The sequence below is a fragment of the Staurois parvus genome, unplaced genomic scaffold (assembly GCF_062004578.1).
Source record: "Staurois parvus isolate SC_StPar_1 unplaced genomic scaffold, SC_StPar_1.0 ptg000025l, whole genome shotgun sequence".
NCBI classification, from domain to species: Eukaryota; Metazoa; Chordata; class Amphibia; order Anura; family Ranidae; genus Staurois; species Staurois parvus.
The window spans coordinates 19,935,836-19,960,180 of NW_028317821.1; the positions used below are offsets into that span (position 1 = coordinate 19,935,836).

A 24,345-nucleotide genomic window follows, 5' to 3' on the forward strand; every position below is an offset into this window, starting at 1 on the left:
GTTGATTACACTTCTACTACTACTATCACATACACTGCTGTTGATCAGTCTCATAGAAAACCACCCCCATCTTCCTTCACATTTACACATCCTAAAAAAATTCAGATGTCTTTGGAGTAGTATAATTGAGTGTTTACATAATTCTTAACCTCTGCTATTATACCATAAATTAGTCAAGCATAATTGCAATTCAGATTTTAATTTGTTGTGTGTTATATAATCATCTAAGCAACAGTTATCCAGTTAGGATCATCCACGGAGGTAGAAAGTTTCAATTAAAACATTTAACTGCAAATGTGAATTTGTGAACCACAAATGTATTTTAAATGCGGTCTACCAGGTCTAAGAGTAGCAAACTAGTTATTTAAAGAAGCTCTAATGACACAAAATAGAATTAATTGTCTATGTATGATAACTACATGGTCTTAAACCCATGCTGCATTTTTTCTTGTCTAAAACTGGGTACACACTTTGTGCAGATTTGTACTGGGTACAAATTTTGTACGAGGATGATTATTTGATTTTCGTACAGTGTATACTCAACTTTCGACATCCGATTCAGACTTTCCAAGGAAAATTTTCGAAGGGACAAACTCCAAACTTTTTCTTGTACGTGAACAAAACTAACAATTTTTGTTTAACGTGTAAAAGCCTTTGTCGTATGAGAATTTTTATACAAGTAGTACTATCCTCTGTTTCGACTTGCTGTGAAACATCAATGAAAATCAGACAATCGTTCACTTATAGTGTGTACCCAGTATAAAGCTAGTTGTTAATTGGTCATTTTTTTCGTTCAACCAGTAGGTTGAATGAAAAAAAAATGACCTGTTTCCTCCATCTACACATTCGAGGTGGATGGAGGAATCCTCCCGCTATGGCTTTGAATTCTAACAGTGGGGTGACTTCCCTGCTGTGAAACTACAATGATCAGTGCTGCAGGGTATAGCATACAGTATTGATCGAGAATACATTTTCCAGCAGGGTGGTTGTACAGAAGTAATTTAATAGAAAGAATTCTGTACAACCACAGTGCCCATATCAAAATGTAGTTGGTCCCCATTAAACCAGACAAATTTCATTAATATATGGGCAGCTTAAAGTGATTGTAAAGGTTCCATTTTTTTTAATAACAAACATGTTATGCAATGGTTTTGCACAGAGCAGCCCTATCCTCCTCTCCTCGGGTCCCTCACCTGCATTCCCGAGCCCTGCCCCCATTTACTGGCTATGTTTGATAGCAGCAGGGGCCAATGGCTCCCCCCACTATTTCTCAGCCAATGAGGAGGCAGAGGGGATAGCTTCAGGCTCTCATGCACATCACTGGATCGGGATCGGGCTTGGGCTCAGGGAATATAAGGGCAGAGCTGAGGGGGGAGCTGCGCACTGACGATTTTTTTTACTTTCAAGCACTTTAAGTTAAACAAAATAAATTATTTATTTATTACAAAAATCATCATGGGAAATATTGTGCATTGGAACATAAGTTAACAGATTATTAAAATACAATTGTAGACCTCAAATATACAAAATATCCTCGATTGGCTAAAAGAGTTTCAAAAGAATGACTTTGCAGGGTAGCATATGGAATATTAGAACTGTAAAACAAATCTAATATAACCTTCAATATAAAGAGAGATGGTCTAATGACCTCAATTATGTGAGCATTTTGTTATACTACCTTCTAAAACATAAATGATCCTTTCATTTGTCAAAATAGATTACATTCTGGAGATAGTTTTAGATTTAGTTGGCAATAACCGATTTGATCTCCAGAAGAAAGCAATCAACCACTACGCTGCAGAAAAAAATGTTTTAACAGTCGTGCAATAAGGCATTTAACATACCTTCGGAGGTAGTTGTGTTACAGATTTATTGATTAGTTCTTGAACTCTACATACCAATGCATAAGAACTTGTCAGAAATGTAGGTGCGCCTGATGGAGTGTTGTAAAAAAATAAATCAACATTGCTCTGATTGTGGGCCATTTCTCATGCATCTGAGCAAATATGGGTAAAACATCTGTTTCAAAGGACTAAGCTCTTTATGAGAGCACAAAAACCAACAATGAAAGCTGGAGTTATCTAATGTAGAGGGGAATCAACATTTCCTAGAAAGGTTTGCAATGGGGAGTAAGTGGAGCTTATAGTGCTAAATGGGTAATGTAGAAAGATATTGTATTTATTTTGTGGCAACAAGAATATATGAAATAAACTGTACAAGGTAACCCACAAAATGCTTGAGGCCTCAGTATCCCCGAAGCTAGTCAGGAAATAGAAGGAGAAGCCAAGATCACCACTTTGCCAATGTTAATTCATAAGCTTTTTAACCCCTTCCCACCCACTTTCTGTATATTAATGTTCCCCTTGGTGATGCCCCATGTAAGTGATACATTTGTAAACATTCTCCTCTTTAACAGCCACCAGCTGTCACAGTTTAGTTGATGGTTCTGAAACCAAACTGGTACTAATAGATGGACTGCTATTTTAAAACCAGTCACTTCACCTATCCAGAAAATATGGTCTTTTTCTGTAATCTTTCAAAAGTATATACGGAAAGATAATATGAAATTGAGAACATTTTGAATATGAGAAATGTTTATGCCTACAATTGTGTGGTAGTTCCAGGGTTATGTGCTGGTTCAAGTTTAAAGATGAGATTAGATTACCTAGGGAGAGCAACTCCACTTTTGTTGAGAAAACAAATCCCCACTGGGTGATCAATTTACATTGCAAGGATTTTTTAAAAAAATGTGTTGCAGATTCCTACCTGTTTCTGATACTAAGAACCTTGGAAGGCCGATTCCTGAATGGGAGTGTTTGTGTAAATTCTGATCAGCTGATGCCAAGTGCAGTGCAAGTTGCATTGCCTGCATCCCTAGTAAGTAATACTTTGGGAGTATCTCACCAAAAATTACATTTTAGTTGCAGAGGATGCCTGAAATGTGACTAGTACCTAAGTGTATGCTTCTGGGAAAATCAGTGAGCCAGTTACACAAGCAGAAAATCACATTTCTGGGGAAGTTCTGTACACCAAATGTGTACAGAAAATCTCCAGGTTACCATATTGCATGGCATTTTACCAAAAATTACAGTGCTTCAGACTGAAAATAAAAGGTGATTTTTAAATTAGAATTCCGAGATAGGCAAAAAATCACTCATTAGTACACTCCCCACACAAAACACTAAACAGTTAATAAAATTTTGGAAATGCTTATCATTTAGGAGAAAACTCTAATTTAATTTTCATGACCTCATGTCTGCCAAGGAGGACGTGTAATAGCAGGGATTACATCATATCCTCTCCTCTATCTCTGCAGTAAAAGGAAACTACAGTTCCCATCAACCACAGGGCATTGTAGTGAATGTGGGCGGGTACACTAGGACTGTACATGTTGAATGTGTCTTAGAGTCTCTGTCTGCCCACCACTGCAAGTGGGGCTGAATTACATCGCTTCTTAATGGAGAAAGAACTACAGTAGGGATGTGCCAAGACCAGTGGTTGGGGAAATAGAAGGCATAGCAGCCACTGGTCTTACAAACCAGAAATCAAAGAGAATTAATGGTTTAACTGAAAATGAATAGGCTATTTCAGAGCAACTACTGAGCGAACCAGAAGATGGATGACATATTCAGTGGTGGTGGGAAATCAGCAAAAAAGACTTTTAAAGACGTTTTTGCCCAGAGTTCTGCTTTAATAGCAGTCAATTACAATATGGTATATGTAGCAGTTTTATTTGTTATTTTATTTCTTTTTTTGCCATGAAAGTGAAGTTTCCCCTTAAAGGACATCTCCCACAAATCTATGCAACTGAAATTTGCACCCTGTGCAATATTTATCTGTAAACTGATTAGATAATTAATTCCAGAAAGGGAATTATAGATGTAATATAACCTGCTAGTATTTTAAAAATAATTAAAAAAAAAAAGTTAAAAATGTGTCCCTGAGAGTCTTTAGAATCAAACTAATATCCCACATGGTTATCTGGGGAGAAGGATCAGGACTCAAAGAAAGAAAGTCTGTCAAAAGGTATAGATATAGAATTGGTTCAAAGTCACCTTATATATGGAGAAAAAAAGTACTGGGCCTGGGCAATCAGGCAGGGGTGGACTGGCCTACCAGATGACCAGAAGATCACACTGTCAAACCTGTCACATAAACAGCAGGAACCAGTGGACCTTGGGGGAAAAGAACCTTTAGTTTAACACTCTTTAGGATTCTTGTTAGTACAGGTAACACTCTTTAGGATTCTTGTTAGTACAGTAAGCCCTGTGTGCCAGAAATCTTAAAAATCTTAAAACTCTGCCTCTTGCTCCCAGGCTCAGGTAGTTACAACATTGTACTTTTAAAATTATCCTGTCACCAAATGAATCATTTATTAAAGATGCCTGAACTGTAAAAAAAATTGCATGCATATAAATTACCTTTCTAGTGGCCTGTTCAACCCTCTTCTTGGGCTTGGTTACTTTATCAGAATTTATATGTAAGAACAAGTTGCTACAATGTATATTTATTGCTCTGTGTCCTCATTTGACCTGTGAGCTGGGGACCCCTGAGAATGAAGGGTTAACGTTGCTGATCAGGTTTTCCTGCTCTTTTCCCCTGCAGGTCAAACCATATAATAAGGGCCCATTAGTGCCCAAAAGGAGAGAATTAAGGGGGCAGTCCAAGATGTATCCATTGCTCTGTTACTCTGTGCCTCTTGTGGAAGCCCAGTCAGAATTCCAAAGGGTATGGACTTGTGCTTCCAAATGCTGGACCTTTTATGGATTATTGCTATCTTGTGTAGATTTACTGTCAATTATGGACTGTTGCCTACAAAAGACTCTTTATGGACTTTACTACCTAATTCAGGTATGACTACTTCATGGGGACCTGCAACATGGGCACTTAGATAACTTTGTCAGGGATGTGTTAAAGATGTTATCAATTGCTGCTCGAATGTATAATTTAACTGCTTCAGTAAAAGATCTTTTTTTGCCTGGTATGAAGTCATTAAAGGGGTGCATACAAGGTGTTTTAAAGAACAGGGCTTACATTAGGGAACAAGAAAGGTTAGAGCAGATACAGCAGAGGTCTACCAAGCAGAGAAGCTGTCCTCAGGAGGCTATATTGACGTTTCTAAGATCAACCATACTTGTATCACATGCTAAAATAGCCAACCAGCCAGGAAGCGCATGACATGGCAAGGGTGACAGATGCTCTCGTAGTGAATGAGTGTTATGCTTGGCCCCTTCACTAGCGACTGGTTCTTTAAACACTGAGACTGATCTTGTGGCGCAGAGTACCTAGAGACCTAGCCTGGAAGTCATGGAGAGAGAAATGTAAAAGGGGCCCAAAGAGGAGAACAAGCATGGAATTATAAAGAAATGCATTTCCTGTATCCAAAAGCAAGATACGGAGTGGTCACTGGGAGGTCACAGGACTGCTGGGTCAGTGGAGACTGGTACAAGCTCAGAAATGCCCTATGGCACCTTCAGGTTTTTGGTTGTGTCAGTACGCTACTAAGTTTGTCACTGGACATGTGCTTTTTTTAGTAGAGAACTAATGGTATCTTTGCAGATATGGTTATAATTGTGTCTGTTTTTTAATCCATATTTACTGAACATTTAGCGGATACAAGAAAGTGCAGATTGTGCACATTGAGTACTGCCTTTAGGATCAGCCTCTGTTTAACCATTCCCCTCTAAAACCAAGGCATTTTGCAGCCATGCCCAATTTTTTGTGCATTGCAGCAAAAAATGGGTGTTGCAATTCATTTCTTTCTGTAGTGGGCCTCATTGTCCCAGTCTGCCCCTGCATCCATGTATCAGTTTGGATAAAGAGAAAAAAAATCTAGCTTTCGATACTAGGCGAAGCATTTTCTCTAAGAGGTTTAGTACATAATGTTTTTTGTTTGTATTGTAAGAATTAGTTTACAAGCTCCTTAAGTGGGAAGTGAGAAATCCCTGATCATCTTGGATAGCAACCAAATGCAGGTGCTGTATAAGGGCACTAAGACAACAAGTAAATATAATGCTCATTTTATTCATGAACATAGAAAATGGCTTGATCTATTTAACTGCATTTCAAACAGTAGCGGAAAGAGTTATAGGGGAGCTGTGTTATAAGTGTATTCTCCACATGCAATAATAGTCAAGAACAAAAAAGTTAAATATTATTGGTGCTAATAAATGTCATAGCAGACAATAGTATAATGAAAGAAAACTAGTTTACAGAGTAATTCGCAGCTAGGATAAAAATCACATGCAATAATTACAGTGAAACAAGAACTCCTCAAAGAAAAATTGTAATATAAAAGGTAATTGGAGTTTGATGATTCTGGTACGGTAAGTTATTTCTAAGAAAAGTGTTATGCCATTGTTGTAGTAAAATAAATGGAGATACAATCTCTTGAAGACACTTTGGTTGCAACAAAGATTTATTGGAGCCACCACCTAAAAAACTCTAAACACCTAAGCTACAGTATTGTAGGTGATCTTGGTAGTAATTATGTTGAACAGACCAAAATAATAATAATAATAATAATAATAATAAAAATAAACAATCTTCCGGCCAAATGAATGGGCACTCTGGTTGCACGGAAGTCAATGGATGGATCAGCTTCAATACAATCAGCCAGGAGGGGGTGATCAGTGCAGTGGGTATTGGAACCAATCTTTTATGGCTCGCCCTGCAGCAGCTGAAAGCCGGCAGGAGGGAGGAGGAGATGCCGGCTTTCAGCTAATGCAGTGAGAGCCACACAGAATATTGCTTCCAGTTATTTCCCCCACCCGTGCACTGATCACCCTCTCTGTCCACATGCAATTCCCCCTGCTGAGAGAAGGGGAAACTGCAGGGGCCCCCATGCCCATGCTTTGCAGAGTAGGTAAGCAAGGTGCCCCAAGCACCAGAATATTGCTTTAAAGATGAGCTTTCAAATCAATTGGAGGAAGGATCTTATTGACTCCAGCACTGGACTTCTAACCCGCCATGTCACGTTGAGTCCGGTTTTGCTGGTAAGGCCTATCAGACAGTCCAGAGACTGTATCATCCTGTCCCATGCTGACAGAATTTTGAGCTGCAGTGGTGTGAAATTGTGAATACAGAACTGACTTGAGTAGACCAGCATTAAACCCAGAACCTTTATGTCATGGAAAAGTGGACGTTTGGCTGGCTCCTGGGTGGTGGGAGCAAAGAGTCTAGAGTTTGTCCGTGGGAAGGAAGACCTTGGACAGGGTCATATGCAGAATAAGGCCAATATACTTCAAGTGATGATACTGCTAATTTCCAATGCAAGTTACAATGCTATTTTTTTAAGATTTAGGATCCACTCAAATCTCTGTAGGGCCTATACAGTCCAATGGAATTTTGCTGACAGACCCAATTCGGGCTGGAGCTGACTGTTTTCTCAGAAGATCATCCAGAAATCCCAGTATTAGGATGTCCTGAGAACAAAACAGAACAGATCAAGAACAGAGGCTAGCACCTTAGTGAAAACCTGAGTTGCAGTGGACATGCCAAAGGAAAGGGAAACTGGTAATGTTGCATGCCCATAGTAAAACCCATGAAGAGTTAATGTATCAGGAAGATGGGAACATGTAAGTAGGCATCCCTGAAGTCTATAGAGGCCAGAAAATCTCACATATAGAGGGAAACAATGAATGACCTGGTAGATTCCATGTGTAACTTTTATATCTAGGATGGGGCAGATACCCAACTTGGCCTTGGGGATGATGAACAGGTTTCAGCATAAGTTTCTCCTTTTCCAAAACAATGGCTATGAGCCCCTGAGAGAGGAGCTGTGTGAGAACAACACAAATGTCTGCCAGACTTTGAGGAGAAGCTGGCAAGTTTGACAACATGAAATGTGGTAGAAACAGGGATCAAAATTCTAGCTTGTAGGCTTTGGATACAATATTCTACAATATAAAATGTGCTGGGAACAAATGGCTGCAAAGACCAAGAGATGCCCCCTCCCCTGGTTTTCCTTGGATGCTCCCCAGGCTTTGATTTGGACTTGGAGGCCTGGGAGAAAGTAAAAAAATCTTAATCTCAGGAAAGGAGAGTTTGCCAAAAGGAGTAGTCACCTTTTTTTTCTTGGGTAAAAGGGTACTCTTTTCCCAGTGACTTCTTTAATAAAGTTGTACAAGGATTCACCAAAAAAAAACATTCCCCATCAAGGGCATAATCAATTTCTATGCACTTGTGCAGTGATGCTCCACACACCAACATTTGAGCCAAAGAGTCCGCCACCTGTGTACCGTAAGGAGGGGCATTATGGATATTTAACATATAATTTCAAATAGCCTATCAACACAATATTTCTACAAACATGAGCTGCAGCTGCTGGAGGACAGAAGGTTCAATCAGGATAGATCCAGGATCCCTCGACATACAGTAGCCTTTCACTGGACAGCTAAAGTCTGGTAGATATACATGGTAGCAATTAACAGGGTAGGATCTATGAGGGAGAATAAGGTCTTAGAAAAAGCTTCTAGGTAGGAGGTAGTGCCTCGCCTGATGTGGTGTCAGGCAGTTCTGATGGGGATGAGTTAGGATTTCTGCCGCCAACACATTATCCCAATTGCAGTGAGGCAAATTACTACACTGCTGCTAGGAGCATTGTCCATAGAACTGTTTAGTCAGTCCCTTGGTGATTCTATAAAACCGTGTTAACATTTTGTATTTGCATACATCTCATACTATCAGTAGTAATAACTCTCATCTCACTAAAATTACTAAAATGTTGGATCTTATGAGAGATGAAACATATTCATGAGCGGTGATACCAGACAGTGTTGAACCTCAATTTGTAAGACCTCTTTCTCTCTGATGTGTTGCATTCCAAAGGTCTGTGAGACAATAGTTGATTATCTTCATCCATAGCCACAAGCCTACAAGATCCTGTTAGAGTTTCTTTAGCAGCTAGGTTTTAGTTCAGAATGGCAGGCCTATTCAGATGATGCCACATTTGTTGTTATACCATTGGACACTGAATAATGACACTAATGACCTGCAACTGGGTATGGATGACTGGTCTTTTTTTTTTAAGCGGGAAAGACTGATGTTTGCTATCAGAGAGACCAATGACTGATACTAATTATATATGTGTCTGCTACATATTGCTAATGATAGTACTTTTTGTTGCCAGAGTAACTAATACTTGGCACTTGAACAATTACTTTTAACAGCTAGTGATAAAAAGGAAAAGTAGGAGCTGTAAGCCTCACTGATCCCATGTTCAGTTGTGTTCATTGGTCCTGTTGACTTCCCTTGATTCATGGAAGCCTGACTCAGCACGTAACCTGGAGCTCCATTGCCAAGGCAACATTTTACTGCTTATCATATGCCAATAGTTTGAAATACCAACTGGCTAGGAAACCCAATATGGATTTTGACTGAAAAAAATAAATTCTTGTGTAATATTTTAAATATCCATTGACAAGGCAACATTTTACTGCTTATCATATTCCAATAGTTTGATACCAGCACCTGCCAGTTATTTTTCTGGTAAAGTTGGTGAAATACCAACTAGCCAGCAAACCCTATATGGATTTCTACTGAAAAAAAATTAATTCTTGGGTAATATTTTGTAAAGTACTTCTGTGCTGCCCTCTAGCATCTTTTACCTCAAACAGCTAGCATGCACCCAGGTGGAGTCGGGTGACGTCATCATGCAACAGGAAGAGACCAGTGTTTCACAGGGAGAAGGGGCAGTATATGTAATTTCTATTAAAGCAAACCAGTTTTTGAATGGATAAATGGTGGGAAAAGTTAATAAACTGATACCTGACAGATTTTATAAATAAGATAAAGTGCTTTACTTCTGTGCACTAAGGATTAAAGTGTGCGTATACGTGTGAATGTAAATTGTTTTTTAAGTACACTTAATTTTATAAAAAGCACTATGAAAGCTCTGTATACTTATTTCTGAGTGATATTACCTATGAGGAGGAGAGGAGTAGTTGAAAAGAATGGATGGTGCTTCTATTCCCCAACAGAAGAAAAAAACATTATGTGACCTCTATAATATGCAGGACATTTAAAAAAGTGAGAGCACAAGTTTGAGGTAAAGGTGAACACAAGGTGAAGGTTGGAGTGAGCAGCAGTGGATTTTGTTCAGTATTACAGAATGTTGATTGATTTCCAACAAATGATAATTTATCATGGACAATATTATTTTGAAATACCGTATATCACATTTGGATTTGAATTATTTATGGACACCAGAGCACATAATTGTTATAAGGAAAGATCTGATGCACAAAAGGTTACTATTTGTTTTATGTTGATTTTTGTGCAGTGCTGCGCTATTTTATTTACATAAATTCTTGGGTGGTCCCATGACTACTAAAGCTAATGGAAACCATTCTTAAGGCCTAAACCCAAGGATTCCGTGCAGAGCTCTGGAAGACATTTACATGTTTGACACTCATACTTCTATTGAATTTGTCTATCAAAAAAACAAAACCAAGAGACTGTGAAGTGCTATGAAATGTCAACCGTGTTTTTTTTTTTACACAACTCAGAAATCAAATTAACATGCTGTTAAAGAATTATTAACATTGCAGGACACAATTAGCACCACATATAACTGATAATTGTCAATTTGCAGCACGGTTTGGCATCTGGTCAATCTCAGGAATAATACATCAGCTTATAAAGGAAACAGTTTTCAAACCATCCATTTTTTCTTAATCACCAATATATTAGATCATAGACATTTTAAAGTGGAATTGGACTCAGTAAGTGAAGATTTGCCAGGTTATTGTAAATATTTAGAAATGCCAATTGTGCCTAAACAGTACCCTGAAAAGTTTGTCCTTTTCTTCCAGAAAAACAGCACTGCATTTTCTGTATGTGAGTGTGCATCGGCATCTGTGCCTACAGCCTCAGCGTATATCTGCTGTTGGAGATCTAAGCCACTGCTGCCTCTGGTTCAGAACTTAGAATCTTATGAGATTTGGTAATTTCACTAATGTGCTGCTATCTGTTCTCTATTCTGGGGGCTTTATATGAGCAAGCAAGCCCCGTCTCTACCAAAATGTCTACCTCCACACAGAGATGCAGTGCAGAAAAAGGCATTGTAAATCACAATAGGGATAAAAAGCAAATGCAAGGAGCATATAGATAATAGTAGTGACTAGTTCTTTGTCATCAGCCTGACTTTTTTTGGATGCAGCTTCTAGAGTTCATTTTCCTTTAATGCACAATCATCAAAAGTCTCTATGACCTAGATTGGACATCAGTACTTTAATGCTTTTATTGTGTAATAACATGAATTTTCTTCATTGCAATCCTTTTAGGAGGGCATTGTATTAAAAAAAACCAACATTTTGGACATGCACAGCCAGCTTACAAGTTATGAAAAATAAACTGACTCCGAAAGAACTGCCTTACAGAATAGTAATTGTTTTAAAGTTGACATAATTTTTAAAAGCCAACAGAGTATATTAATTACAGTACCCCTGAGAGAGAACCCCCTTTTTTCCAAAACGTATTTGTCAGGAAGACATCTTCAAGGAGCACAGCAATCAAAACATCAAAGTGTAGTATAAAAATTGTGTATGATTGTTTACTTATGTTTCTGAATAAAGCTTTCTGCAGAAAGTTATAGACAGAAATGACTGTAATGTCCTTCAGCTCTGAGCAGCTGACATAACTTTTTCTGAGCTATGAAGACAGCTAGGCACAGTATTTAATGCAGCAGGATCTTGGGGGATTCTCCAATGTGCGATCATTTTGTAATAGGAAACTTTAAAGTATGATGTGAGTTCAGAAGCATGGGATGGATACTAAGACAACTAAGCAAGCTGGCTCTGTAAAAAAAATATGTAATACCTAAAGCGTGCACCTTATTACTGAACGTAGTTCACCCTTATTTTATGAAAATGTCAGTAATGATGAAATTAACATCAAGTAGTTTTGGGTACACCTAAACATCCACTGGTATAAAAAAAAATAATATTAGAAACCACTTCTGTTAATGTAACTCTAGAACAATGTATTTTTAATAGTTATATTTGGCCAGTGTAGTTACTAGTATTGATTCATATATAATGTCTGGAGAAATCCAGGGGATCAGGGGTGGACTGACCATTTGGAAACTCGGGCACTGCCTGAGGGCCCGGGGTCAGCAGGGGACCCATGAGATGCCCCTGGTACCTTTTTCATGGGCTTTTTTGAGTTTGGGCAAGGACACAGGGGCCTCATGATCCCCCATTGCCCAGGGGCCCCATGAGTTGTCAGTCCACCCCTGCAGGGGATGCTCAAATTTTCACTCATAGTCAACACCACATAAGGTTTCTTCCTGCCTCGTACAGTGGGGACAAAGAGTCTCTCACTTGGCACCTCCTTCATTGAGAAATACAATACAAGAGGTTATCTGAAAGGACAAGGTAGAGAGGAGGTACTGATGACATCACAATATACCCTTGTGAATCTTCTGTGAAATACAAAGACCTACGCCTCTGTAATGGAGGCGACGAGAGAGAGGTTTCTATAGTTTGTAAATAAGGAGAGCAGCATATGGTGACAACGTTGTTCCTCCATAGGCGCATACAGCAAGTAAGTGTTGTCACCCTAGGACAGGAAGTGCACTAATGGCAAAATTATTAGGTGAAAAAAAAAGGTAATGGTAAGTTTCAAAATAGTGCATTTTTGTTTTTGGGTTTAGATATACAGAACTAGATAGAAACTAAAAACCAAAATGTCACAAAACTTTGATAGTATATGCAGGGTCCACTTTTACAAAGTGATGAAATCCATAATTATGGCAGCCAGTTCCAAAGATAAGATTCAATTTTATGGCATTGCCACATGCCTCCTACCAATTATAGATATAACCAGAAAAAACTGTCAAAAAGTAGCCCGGTGACCAAGAAGAGGAAATGGCTGCAGGGACACACAACAGCTGTTGACTGCAACCCCAGTTGAAAGACTTTACTACAGAAAGTTGTCCACAACTTGGTGTAAAGAATTATAACCAATAATATCTTATGCCTTCAACTAATATACAAGGCTTCAGCTACCCCAGATTAAATAGTCTTTTTAAGGTACACACTTCATTCAATTGTTGTATATACTGTATATTTGCTATGCTTATTATGATAATTGCTACATAGGTGCATTACACATACACCTTTTTTTCATTTTATTGAATGAATCCTTAAAAGATAAGTACTAATTGGCAGTCTCCAATAAGTATTTGGGGGCACATATACAGGGCATCCTGAAATATTATTGGACAAGATGTCCAAAAAATATTACTGACAGCAGACATATGGCTAGTAAGAAACATTTACTCAAGTTCTTACTTATAATATGTTTTCTACATTGCGTGTTGTTTTAGCATAATGTGATTTTTATGCATGTACCGGTGTGCTGAGAAATGCTTAGGGTTGACATTAGATGTGGGCCCCTCTAAAAGCCCCTAACCATGGACTGTTTCCCCAGATGGAGGATCACTGTGAACTCTGTGCCTGGTAGGCCTCATTATATAGTGAAATCATTGACAGAGGAAGGTGCTTCGTTCTTTTCCCCGTTTTGTCAGTGGGGAGAGAATACTTTCCTCCGCTGAACCTGCAATCTGCTAATACCACCTGAGGAATTGGTTAATTCCCATCCTTCATTCTCCCTTTGCTAGCAACCAAGATAGTGGTGGACGTTATCTGGCATGCTTCCGACCTGACTGTGGGGCATACCTGTTCCACTATGTGCCTATGCAACAAAAGGTGCATATGGGGGTGGAGGGACTAGGTGAGGGTGAGTTCTCTTAACCTTGATGCAATAAGATATCCAAACGGGGCCAACCAGAGACATATGCAGATATTGGTGAGGCAATTAAATAACCTTACAATGATGTTTATTGGCTGCACATGTCCTAGCAGACTGTCTATACTAGGGGTCTCCAAACTTTCTAAACAAAGGGCCAGTTTACTATCCTTCAGACCTTACAAGGGCCAGACTGCAGTCAGTGGGAGTATAAAAGGTCCTGGTGTCAGTGGAAAAAAATAATGCCCCATTGTTTGGTGTCAGTGGGAGGAATTCTGGCCCATCATTGATGTCATTGGACCCTATCAATTGTGTCATTGGGAGGAATTATGCCCCATCTTTGATGTCATTGGACCCTATCAATTGTGTCATTAGGCGGAATTGTGCCCCATCATTGGTGTCATTGGAAGGAGTTGTGCTCCCTTCATTGGTGTAAGTGAGGGGAACTATACCCAATTGTTGGTATCAAGTAGATGAAATAGTGTCCCAAGGGCCAGATAAAAGCAAGCAAAGGGCCGCATCTGGCCACAGTTTGGAGACCACTGGTCTATGCCATTCTTAGATTTAGCAAGTGGTCAGTGATTTTTTTTTGTATTGTGGGCAGCTCTGTGGGCCTAACCAACAGGGCAGCAGACACACAATATTAACAGTAAACATAGGTAAAATGTAAATACTAGGGACATTTATGAGAAGCAAGTTGGCAGGACTAAATGAATGTTGTTTCATATTCTGTACATTCACAGAGCTTACTTGATCCACACAAGTTATTATTGATGTATTGAACAACAGCATGTTGCCAGTGAGAACAGAAATAAGTAAACATTACGTTGCTTAACTCTTCGTAAATTATACCGTTTTCACAGTTTATGATGAACCGAGTCAACTGGCTTCTGAAACATGTTGAATCTTCCCTGTCCCCATCTCTACAATAAGCAAGAGAGACTCAAATGATAGTTGATGGGCATTATGAATCAATATTGAGGCTTTGTAAATGTATTAAGGCCTCCCAGAAATAGCTTGGTACCTTTTTGTTTTTCATAGGAGGTTTTTATGTTACATGAATATTTCAATAAAATAAAAAAGTTTTTACTCTGATATAATCTGTGTGAGTAATACAAATTTGAAGAACCTGAGAAATCCTAGCATGTTTTCTAGTTCCTTTAAACTTAAGTCAAACAGCTTTCCCCTCTCCTTCATTTTTAGCTTTGCCCCAAGTTGGTAATTTATAAGCAACAGTCATCTTTATAAACCTGTTCAAATGAGTAATTGAGCCCATATGGGACATATGGGGCAGAGAAGCTCCATCAACCTCCAATAGGTTTTCTAGTTAAAAAAAAAAAAAAAAAGAAAAAGTTGCCAAACTCGATTTATTTTCACCAAAATGCAAGAAATGTGCTTGTGAACTTATATTTATATAACGTATATTTAAGAAAATTGCCAATATGTATTATTCCAAAAGCAAGAGTCTCAGTTTGTCCAACAGATCCTTCAGCAGCTACAAGAATCTCTTATGGCATTCTGATTAATGAAGGTGATCTAAATTGGATCCTTGGATGCTGACCAATTCCTTTTCATTTTCCAAAATGCAGTGATGTTTTTTTTCAATACTAGAGTATACTCAGGGTTGGACTGACCATTTGGAAACTCGGGCACTGTCCGAGGGCTCAGGTCAGTAGGGGGCCCCATGAGATGCCCCTGGTACCTTTTTTACATAGGCTTTTTTGAGTTTGGGCAAGGACACAGGGGCCCCATGATCCCCTATTACCCGGGGGCCCCATGAGTTGTCAGTCCACCTCTGAGTATACTAGATATTCTTTGATAGACCTGACATTCCTTAGCATAACCTCTAATGAGGAAACATTCCATACAATCTATATCTGTATCGACCCCCACAGTTTATTTTTCTTCTGGTGCAAGAACTCATTTCCCTTTTTACACTTCCACCCAGGGTGTGTGAGAAGGTATGGGTTTCATACAATTTTCAGACCCTGGAAGACTTTTTATTCTCTCCAATCTTAACAATTCTAATACATTTATGTATTTGCTTCAAGAAAGAAGCCAATTTTTTCATACCTTCTGAAACACAAATAATTCCAGCATTAACTTGGGAAAAATGGAAGCTTAAAAGGGAACTGATAATTAACGCATAAACCATTATGGAAGTATTTGTCCCCTATACCTCTTCAGCATCAAGGTCTTTAACTTCAAGCTGACTCAAATATTCCCCTTTTTCTCAAAAATAAATGTACTTATGCTAATGAAAGAACCATCCTCAGATGGTTCCTTGGGATCTAAATTGACTAACACTGTATACCATTTCTAAAAGTTGACAATCCTTGTTCATTGTGTGTTGCGTATGACACTATTTTTTTTTAACGTATGACAGCTATTTTTGATACATCACCATTATCTCTTCCCGCCTCTTCATTTTTTATTTAAAAGAGCTTATGCATATACAATATTTGTTTTTGTTTCTGCTTATTATGTTTAGCAGACAAAGACTGGCCAAGAGGAAAGGTTAACTTGCAAAGAGAAACCAACCTCCCCCCTACCAAAAACTATTTCTTACTGTACTTCTCCGATTTAAAACCAATGATCCCCTACACAATATTTATCTTTATTGAAGTTTAAGGACCAAACACCTACATTTTAAATACATCTAAATAATTGGTCCCTTTCATCACAAATTAGTCTATGGTGTTTGGTTTATAAAGTTTGATTTTTAATTCTGGCAGTAACATCTGGTTGCTTTGCTTTGCAGATATTTTTCTTTGATAAACGTTAAGTGTTGATGAAAAGGGATGCTTCCAGAACACGGAACTCTGTAGAGTAAGCAGCTAACCTCATAAGCTGCACTGCCTACACACTCATTAAAACATTGTTCCATTATATCACAGCAGGCCTTGTACAATAATCCCGTGATTACACATCACCACCAACTTGACTGACACTGCAATCTACAGTGTTTATTAGTCTGCAATTAATACCGTTCATTTTCAAATCAAATATTATCATTCCAGTTTAAGTGCCTTTGATCCTATAAATGGACATCTGAAAGCTGAAACATACGGTCTACTAGTATTGAAATATTTGGCAGATCTAACATTATTCAGATGGGCTTTTCAGCAGCCTGAAGCTGCAGTTATATATAGTGCCCTTAATTACTAGGGGGCTTGATCTGTATCTTACTGGCAGGATACGCTGGAGAACTGTAGTTTGAGATCTTGGTTATTACAGTGCAGAGCTAAACATCAGTAAACAATCTCATAAATATATTGAGCTTAGTTTGAAACCAATGATTAAAAGAATAGCATACCTTTTCATCTAGAGCTTTGTGGTGCTCAAAGAGAGATTTCAGAGCTTTAAGAACTTCCACTTCACTGGAAACACCTGAGGGGGACTGTGCTTGGCGTTTCACCACCGTCATCCTCAATGACCTTTCGTGTCTTGAAACAAGGCACTCCAGATGCTCTAACAAAAGCTGTTGGATTGAAGGTAAATAAATCAGTGACTGTGGCTTCAAAGGTCAGTTTATTTGACCTGTTAACTTTGCTACATGCCTGGATAATGGATCTGGGAGCAGAAAGACAAATGTTTGATCAAGGAGTAATAAAAAGAAATTAAGAAACAATTATAATGACTATGTATCCATTTACCTGGGGTACAGGGAACAGAGTAGTATTTTGCATCACTTAATGCCCTAAAAACAAAGCTATTATTAAATTCTGTGCATTATGTAAGATCAGCATCACCATACTCCTTCAAGTGCTGATGTCTCACATGCCATCAAAGGGTGAGATACAGGGCTGGTTCATACTAGTGCAATTTTAGATGTGACCCGAGTTCCACAGAATCGCCTGACAATGGAAATCAAATCATTCTCTATGGTGTCCATTCACATCAATGCAGCACAGCATAGAGCATTTTTGGAAAAGGGTCCAAAAGGGAAAAGGGTTTACTGTGGTTGTAGCATGAATTTGGCCCCAAAGACTTCAGTGGAAATGTGTTTAACAATAAGGAGCCCCCAGAATCCCCCTCCAATGTGAATGTATTTGGAAAGTTCATTCACATGGGGGGAGATCTGAGAGACCCCTGATTATTAAAGGGGGCTTCCAGATTTCCAAAAAACCCCACCCACAGAACCCCACAACCAATGGACCATGGTTGTGGGAAAGAGTCCCTTGTCCTCATCAACATGGGGACAAGGTGGACCCTGGCAAAGTACTCTCAATGTTGAGGGCATGTGGCCCAGTATGGTTCAAAAAGTCAGGGAGGGGGGCTGCATGCTGGACCCCTGATTCCTGGCTTGTCAGGCTGTATGTAGAAAGATAGTTCAAACTTGACACTTTGGCACTCAGAAATGGGTAGAAGCACTCATGGTATAAGCCAAATGTCACATTGACCGTGCACAATCAGGGATGGAAAGATATGGTGGTACAACCATCCTCAGATCGGGGAAATCCAGCACTGCACAAAAACATAGAAACAGAGAGGGCAAAAACGCCTAGCACATTACCTTAAAACAGATTATTGCAGAAAATAAGATGCCAGTAATCCCCTGATGACAGCAGGTATGAGTCATTGCTTGTTAGGAGGTTAGCAGGTGGTGGTAGTATAAAAAATGCATCAAAACACAACCAAATCACACTATATAATGGCACTGAAAATCGGATCAAGTCACAGCGTCATTAGTGTGAACCTAGCCTCAAGCAGAGCCAACCACAGAGTAGTTCTGCCTAAACACAGTTCCTGCCCTTTAATCAGGAGCATGTGTCCTACTATGTGGATGATCCTTAGTAAATTAGGTTACTGAAAAAGAGAAAGGTGAGTATAAAATAGTTTAGATGTAAGAAAAATGTTTAGTCTGCTTTGAACTGTGACACTTGCCATCACTGTTTGTAAGGCCTGACCAGAAGTTTGGATTGGTTTTCACTGTAATTGTTGAGCCTACTCTTATTAATGCAATATACATGCTAGTTATAGCATATTTAAAACCACAACTCACTTTTTATTAGTTTGCTGATGTACATTATATGTAATGCCTTGATTATCTAAGATTATTATTTATTATTATTATACAGGATTTATATGGCGCCAACAGTTTGCTCAGCGCTTTACAATATAACGGGAGACAATACAGCAACAATACAGTTCAATACAAGAGGGATAGGAGGGCCCTGCTCCTTGGAGCTTACAATCTAAGAGGTATATATCTATATATTATTATTATACAGGATTTATATAGCACCAACAGTTTGCTCAGCACTTTACAATATAACGGGAGACAATACAACAACAATACAGTTCAATACAAGAGGGTTAGGAGGGCCCTGCTCCTTGGAGCTTACAATCTAAGAGGTATATATCTATATATTATTATTATACAGGATTTATATAGCGCCAACAGTTTGCTCAGCGCTTTACAATATAACGGGAGACAATACAGCAACAATACAGTTCAATACAAGAGGGATAGGAGGGCCTGATCCTTGGAGCTTACAATCTAGGAGGAAGAAGATTATCCATAAAAAGCTGTCCTATCTCTGCTATAAAAGCAGGCGTTCCCGAATTGGGGCTGTGAACATGTTTTCAAGTTGTCAATGGTAACCCTATCATCAGGTACTCTGTATCTATATTAATAGCTCAAGAATAATGATTTTCACATTTATATGGAACTAATTATACTCAGTCTATGTCTTTGTCTGTTAGATTTTAATATTTATAGCTGAATGCCAGGCACATAAAAATTACTTGTTCATTTAAAATGATTACATTTATTTTTAAATTCATCTAGGTTTTTGACTTTTGTCAACCTATTGTAATCCCTTGTACAGTAGCACTCAGACTGGGAGAAGAAAGGGCAGCACTAGGAGTCGATCAGTTGTACTGCAATCAGGGGCGGACTGGGGCCCCCGGGTAATAGGGGATCATGGGGCCCCTGTGTCCTTGCCCAAACTCAAAAAAGCCTATGAAAAAGGTACCAGGGGCATCTCATGGGGCCCCCTACTGACCCCGGGCCCTCGGGCAGTTCCCGAGTTTCCAAATGGTCAGTCCGCCCCTGACTGCAATGCACTTAATGAATAAGTTCACCTTTTCTAACATGTTACATGTTACACCCATATTCAGGGTAACATGTTAACGCTGCAGCTGCCCCCACACCCCCTCCCCCCCCCCCCCGAGTCCCCCCTTCTTCCCGTGTCTGCTGTCACTATTCAAAAAAGATGCTGCCATGCAGGGCTCTGCCTACACGGCCGCGTCATTCATTCACAGAATTAGGTGAATGAAAAACTATAACTACTGACAACCTTAGAGGCTGTCGACTTGTAGTTCTCAATGAAAAACTATAACTACTGATAGCCTTAGAGGCTGTGGACTTGTAGTTCTCAATGAATTACCAAGGCGTTCCTGGTAAAAAAAATAATAAATCAACATTTTTTTTAACATGCAAACAATATGTGCATGTATTTATTTAAAGGTGAACTTATCCTTTAAGCTGGCAAAAAACATGTTGCTAGGAGGAGAGACAACAATTGGATGACTCATCAATGTGCTTGCTTCTACACCTTCACTGTCCAGTCTCAGACTGGGGACAAGGAGGTGACCTAGCTGTATTGCTTAACTGCAGCAAAGGTCACCAGTCTAGCTGTTCAGGGCTGTGTATGTTTTAAGAAAAAGGAGAGAAGCGCCTCTAAGTGCAATAAGTCTTTTAATTCAAGTCTAAATGTAGAAACACTCACATGTGTGAAGTAATCATAAGCATAAAAACCGTGGTTAACAATAGTTAACGGTGGGGTGGTAACCCGGGTGAAGAGCCGTCATCTCTCTGCGATGTGGGGAAGTCAGCTCTCGGCTGGAACAGCGTGGTGGCTGGAGGGGGAACAGTGGTGAGGCCAGCCTTCATGCACGTCCTCCCTCAAAGCCGGATGGAACGCACGCTGGAACGTAGCGGCGGCGTGGCCGTGATGACGTCAGATCCCAGGGTGCACTGCGACGCGTTTCGGAGCATGCACTGGCCGTGGAAGGCGGAAGTGCACTCCTTTTTCAAGCAGCTCTTATTGCACTTAGAGGCGCTTCTCTCCTTTTTCTCATCTACAGAAGTTGCTACAGCTTATTTGGAAGCCTTGCCCTCAGTGCCACACGGAATCCTACGCTCTTCATACAGTAGCCACTAATACCACCATCACCCCATACTACCATTTCCCAGGACTTTGCAGTGTTTGCGCTGTTACAACCCTTCCTCATTTTTTCTGTGTATGTTTTAAGACTAAATGGACAGAAATAAATATCTTGTGCAGGAAACACAGCCTCCAAAAATGCACATGTTGGCAGGAGGAGAGAGCAGAGGGATGACATCTCAATGCTAATTGGACAGAAATGCAAATCCTTGTGTGTAAAACAACCCCATATACAGCAGTAGTAAATATTTCAATGGGCTTCCTAATACACCACAAAGGATCTTTTTTGTATAGCAGTCCACCACACACTAGTAGTACATTAAAGTGTGTTGTGGATGCAGCTGTGGAGGTGGGTTAAGGTGTAATTTAAAACAAATGGCACCATTGCATATGTTACCACAGCACAATGGTGTGAACGTGTCCATATCAGGGGCGGACTGACCATTTGGAAACTCTGGCACTGCCCGAGGGCCCAGGGTCAGTAGGGGACCCCATGAGATGCCCCTGATACCTTTTTCATAGGCTTTTTTGAGTTTGGGCAAGGACACAGGGGCCCCATGATCCGCTATTTCCCGGGGGCCCCATGTCAGTCCACCCCTGGTCCATATGCTCACCTGCCTATGTTACTCCAATATTGGCCACAGCAAAGTCTACTGACCAGGTACCTTCTGCACATTCAAGAAAATTGCTGTTCATTGCTCTGGAAAGGCCATGCACCATTCCGACATAAAACAGTTAGCTCCCTGCCAGGAGACTTTGCAGCTGTGGATCTCAGAGAAGTGTGAATAGAAGAGAGATATCATTTAAATGATTGCACTGTAATAATGAGTTTTAGCCAAGGTTACTGCAACACATATTAAGGAACGTGTCTAAATGTAGTACATTGTAGTGTCATTTCTTGGTATAGACACCTCAATGTAATATACAGTAATAGCCATAGCACCCACACACCAGCAAACCTAACAAGCAAGTGGCACTATGTTACATACTCCATATTGATGCTCTCTGTATGTTGGGTTCCTGGTCTCCACATTCTATAAGCTATTGACTGCTGCTAGTTGCTAAATAGTCTCTGACTATTTTAACAAAGTTCTTCTTTAAGGTGGGCTCAGACAAACTCTTAGCTTTCTCTCTAAATCCTGTGTGTAGAAAAGGCATTGGCAGGGGTGGACTGACCATTCGAGCACTCGGGCACTGCCCCGGGCCGAGGGCACTGCCCGAGGGCCCGGGGTCAGTAGGGGGCCCCATGAAATGCCCCTGGTACCTTTTATAGGCTTTTTTGGGTGTGCTTTGAGTGTGGGCAAGGACACAGGGGCCCCATGATCCCCTATTGCCCGGGGGCCCCATGAGTTGTCAGTCCGCCCCTGGGCATTGGTATTGTGTTTTAAATTCTGTATTTGAGACTTGTAGCACTGCAATTAAAGAGTAGGGATGAGTTGCCATAGGGAATTTGGTTGTTCAGAGGTTTGTCAAATGGCTGAACTAAATTATCGTTCAGCAGATTCAAACCTCTGGTAGAAGTGGTATTACTATCCCTGCTAAATCTGTCAGCTTCCCTTCAGGCAGGGGCATCCCTAGGGTTGGTGTCACCCGGTGCAGTAACACTTGGTGACACCCCCTCCGACAATCCCCGCAGGATGGATCGGATCTGCGGATTGAGCATAATGGATTGGACTCCGATCCATTATGCTCAATCTGCAGATCTGATCCATCTTGCAGGGATCGTCGGCTTTCTTAACAACTTACCTTTTTGTGGAGCGGGTCCGGTGTAACCCCGTATAGGATGCATGCTGACGATCCACCCAGGATGGTTCGGATCTGCGGATTGCACATAATGGATTGGAGTCCGATCCATTATGCTCCCCAATCTGCAGATCTCATCCATCCTGCGGGGATCGTCGGCATGCAACCTATACGGGGTGACATCGGATCCATCCTGCGGGGGATTGTCGGCTTGCTTTACAACTTACCTTTTTATGGAGCGGGTCCGGTGTCACCCCGTGTAGTCAGTGTCACCCGGTGCAAGTCGCACCTGCCTCGGGACGCCCCTGCCTTCAGGCTAGTTGTTAGGAAGCTGACACCCACAAGTCATCCGCATCCATCAAATTTATAGCCAGACAGGGAATCCCTGCCTGTAGACCTACACGGCCACCAGGCCATATTTGTGTAAGAGACCCTTGTCCTCATCAACATGGGGATCCGGTGTCACCCCGTGTAGTCAGTGTCACCCGGTGCAAGTCGCACCTGCCTCGGGACGCCCCTGCCTTCAGGCTAGTTGTTAGGAAGCTGACACCCACAAGTCATCCGCATCCATCAAATTTATAGCCAGACAGGGAATCCCTGCCTGTAGACCTACACGGCCACCAGGCCATATTTGTGTAAGAGACCCTTGTCCTCATCAACATGGGGATATGGTGCTTTGCACGTTGCCTGATATGGTCAAAGAGGATGGGTATTGCATGCTTGCCCTCCCCCCTCCTTTCCTAGCCAGCCAGACTGCATGCTCAGATATTCTACTTAAAGAATGTTATTAAAATTGCTGCTCCCCACCAAATTAAATTTTTTTATGTAGCACTCTCCTAGCGTGGCATGCTAGGTAAATTTAGTTCTGGGTACCTTCTATAATCAAGGGAGCAGTGGCTGTTTGTTCTGGCCTGTGCAGGATCTCACAGGCTGGGAGTTTGTTTGCTTCCCCCTACCTCCTGAAAGAAGCTTCCAGAGCTTAGGGTGGGAGATTCAAAACAACCAGCCTGGATATTTATCAGGTTCCAGCCAATCCCTGGGGAGGAGTATACAGTAGAGGGCTGGCATGGTGATAAATATTCTGAGACACTGGAGAGCAGAGTTCCTTTTCCTTAGGATGGTTTCAGAGGTGCTGCTGACCTCAGGCTACCCATGGACTGAACAGCTGTTCTTGATGACTTAGCAGTGTCAAAGCTGGATTTTGTTCAGAGCTGACTGCAGATCCAGGCCACAAGGGAGGTGCCGTATCACTTATTGGACCATGTCCGTAGGAAGATGGGAGGAGGCAGCTGTCCTGGGAACTTGTGAGTAGCAATATTAAACTTATCCCTGTGATTGGGTAGTGCACTGGAAGCTGCATTGTGTACCAACAGTTGTACTTTAGCGCAAGGTAACCAGATACCAAAATACTTTTTCCATGTTCCTCAGAAGTGGGGCCTTATGCAGGCCATAGACAGGTCGAAAACCGGCTGTTTTAAAAAAAACAAAAACGAAAAATCGGTCGTTCAATAGGCCAACGTTACCACCAACGGTAGAAAAAATCGGCCGATTTTTGTCCCGCCTACGGCCGGTATTTAATTACTTCTGTCCCTGCAGAGAGCTCCGCTATTATATTTGACATGAAAAAGTTTTGCGGTTGCAACAATGTATCTATTTGTATCCATTTCGGATACAG

The 24,345-nt window shown here is 40.6% G+C and overlaps 1 protein-coding gene across 11 annotated transcripts in view; it reads right to left on the bottom strand.

Annotated features, from left to right (window-relative positions):
* The window catches only part of PPFIA2 (PPFI scaffold protein A2), a 455,338-nt gene that overhangs the window by 204,946 nt on the left and 226,047 nt on the right, over positions 1–24,345 (bottom strand). For all 11 annotated transcript variants that reach the window (XM_089652248.1, XM_089652279.1, XM_089652271.1 and 8 more), the window contains one exon: positions 17,069–17,233. In XM_089652248.1, the coding sequence (XP_089508374.1) occupies positions 17,069–17,233 (165 nt within the window). The remainder of the gene's footprint in view (positions 1–17,068; positions 17,234–24,345) is intronic.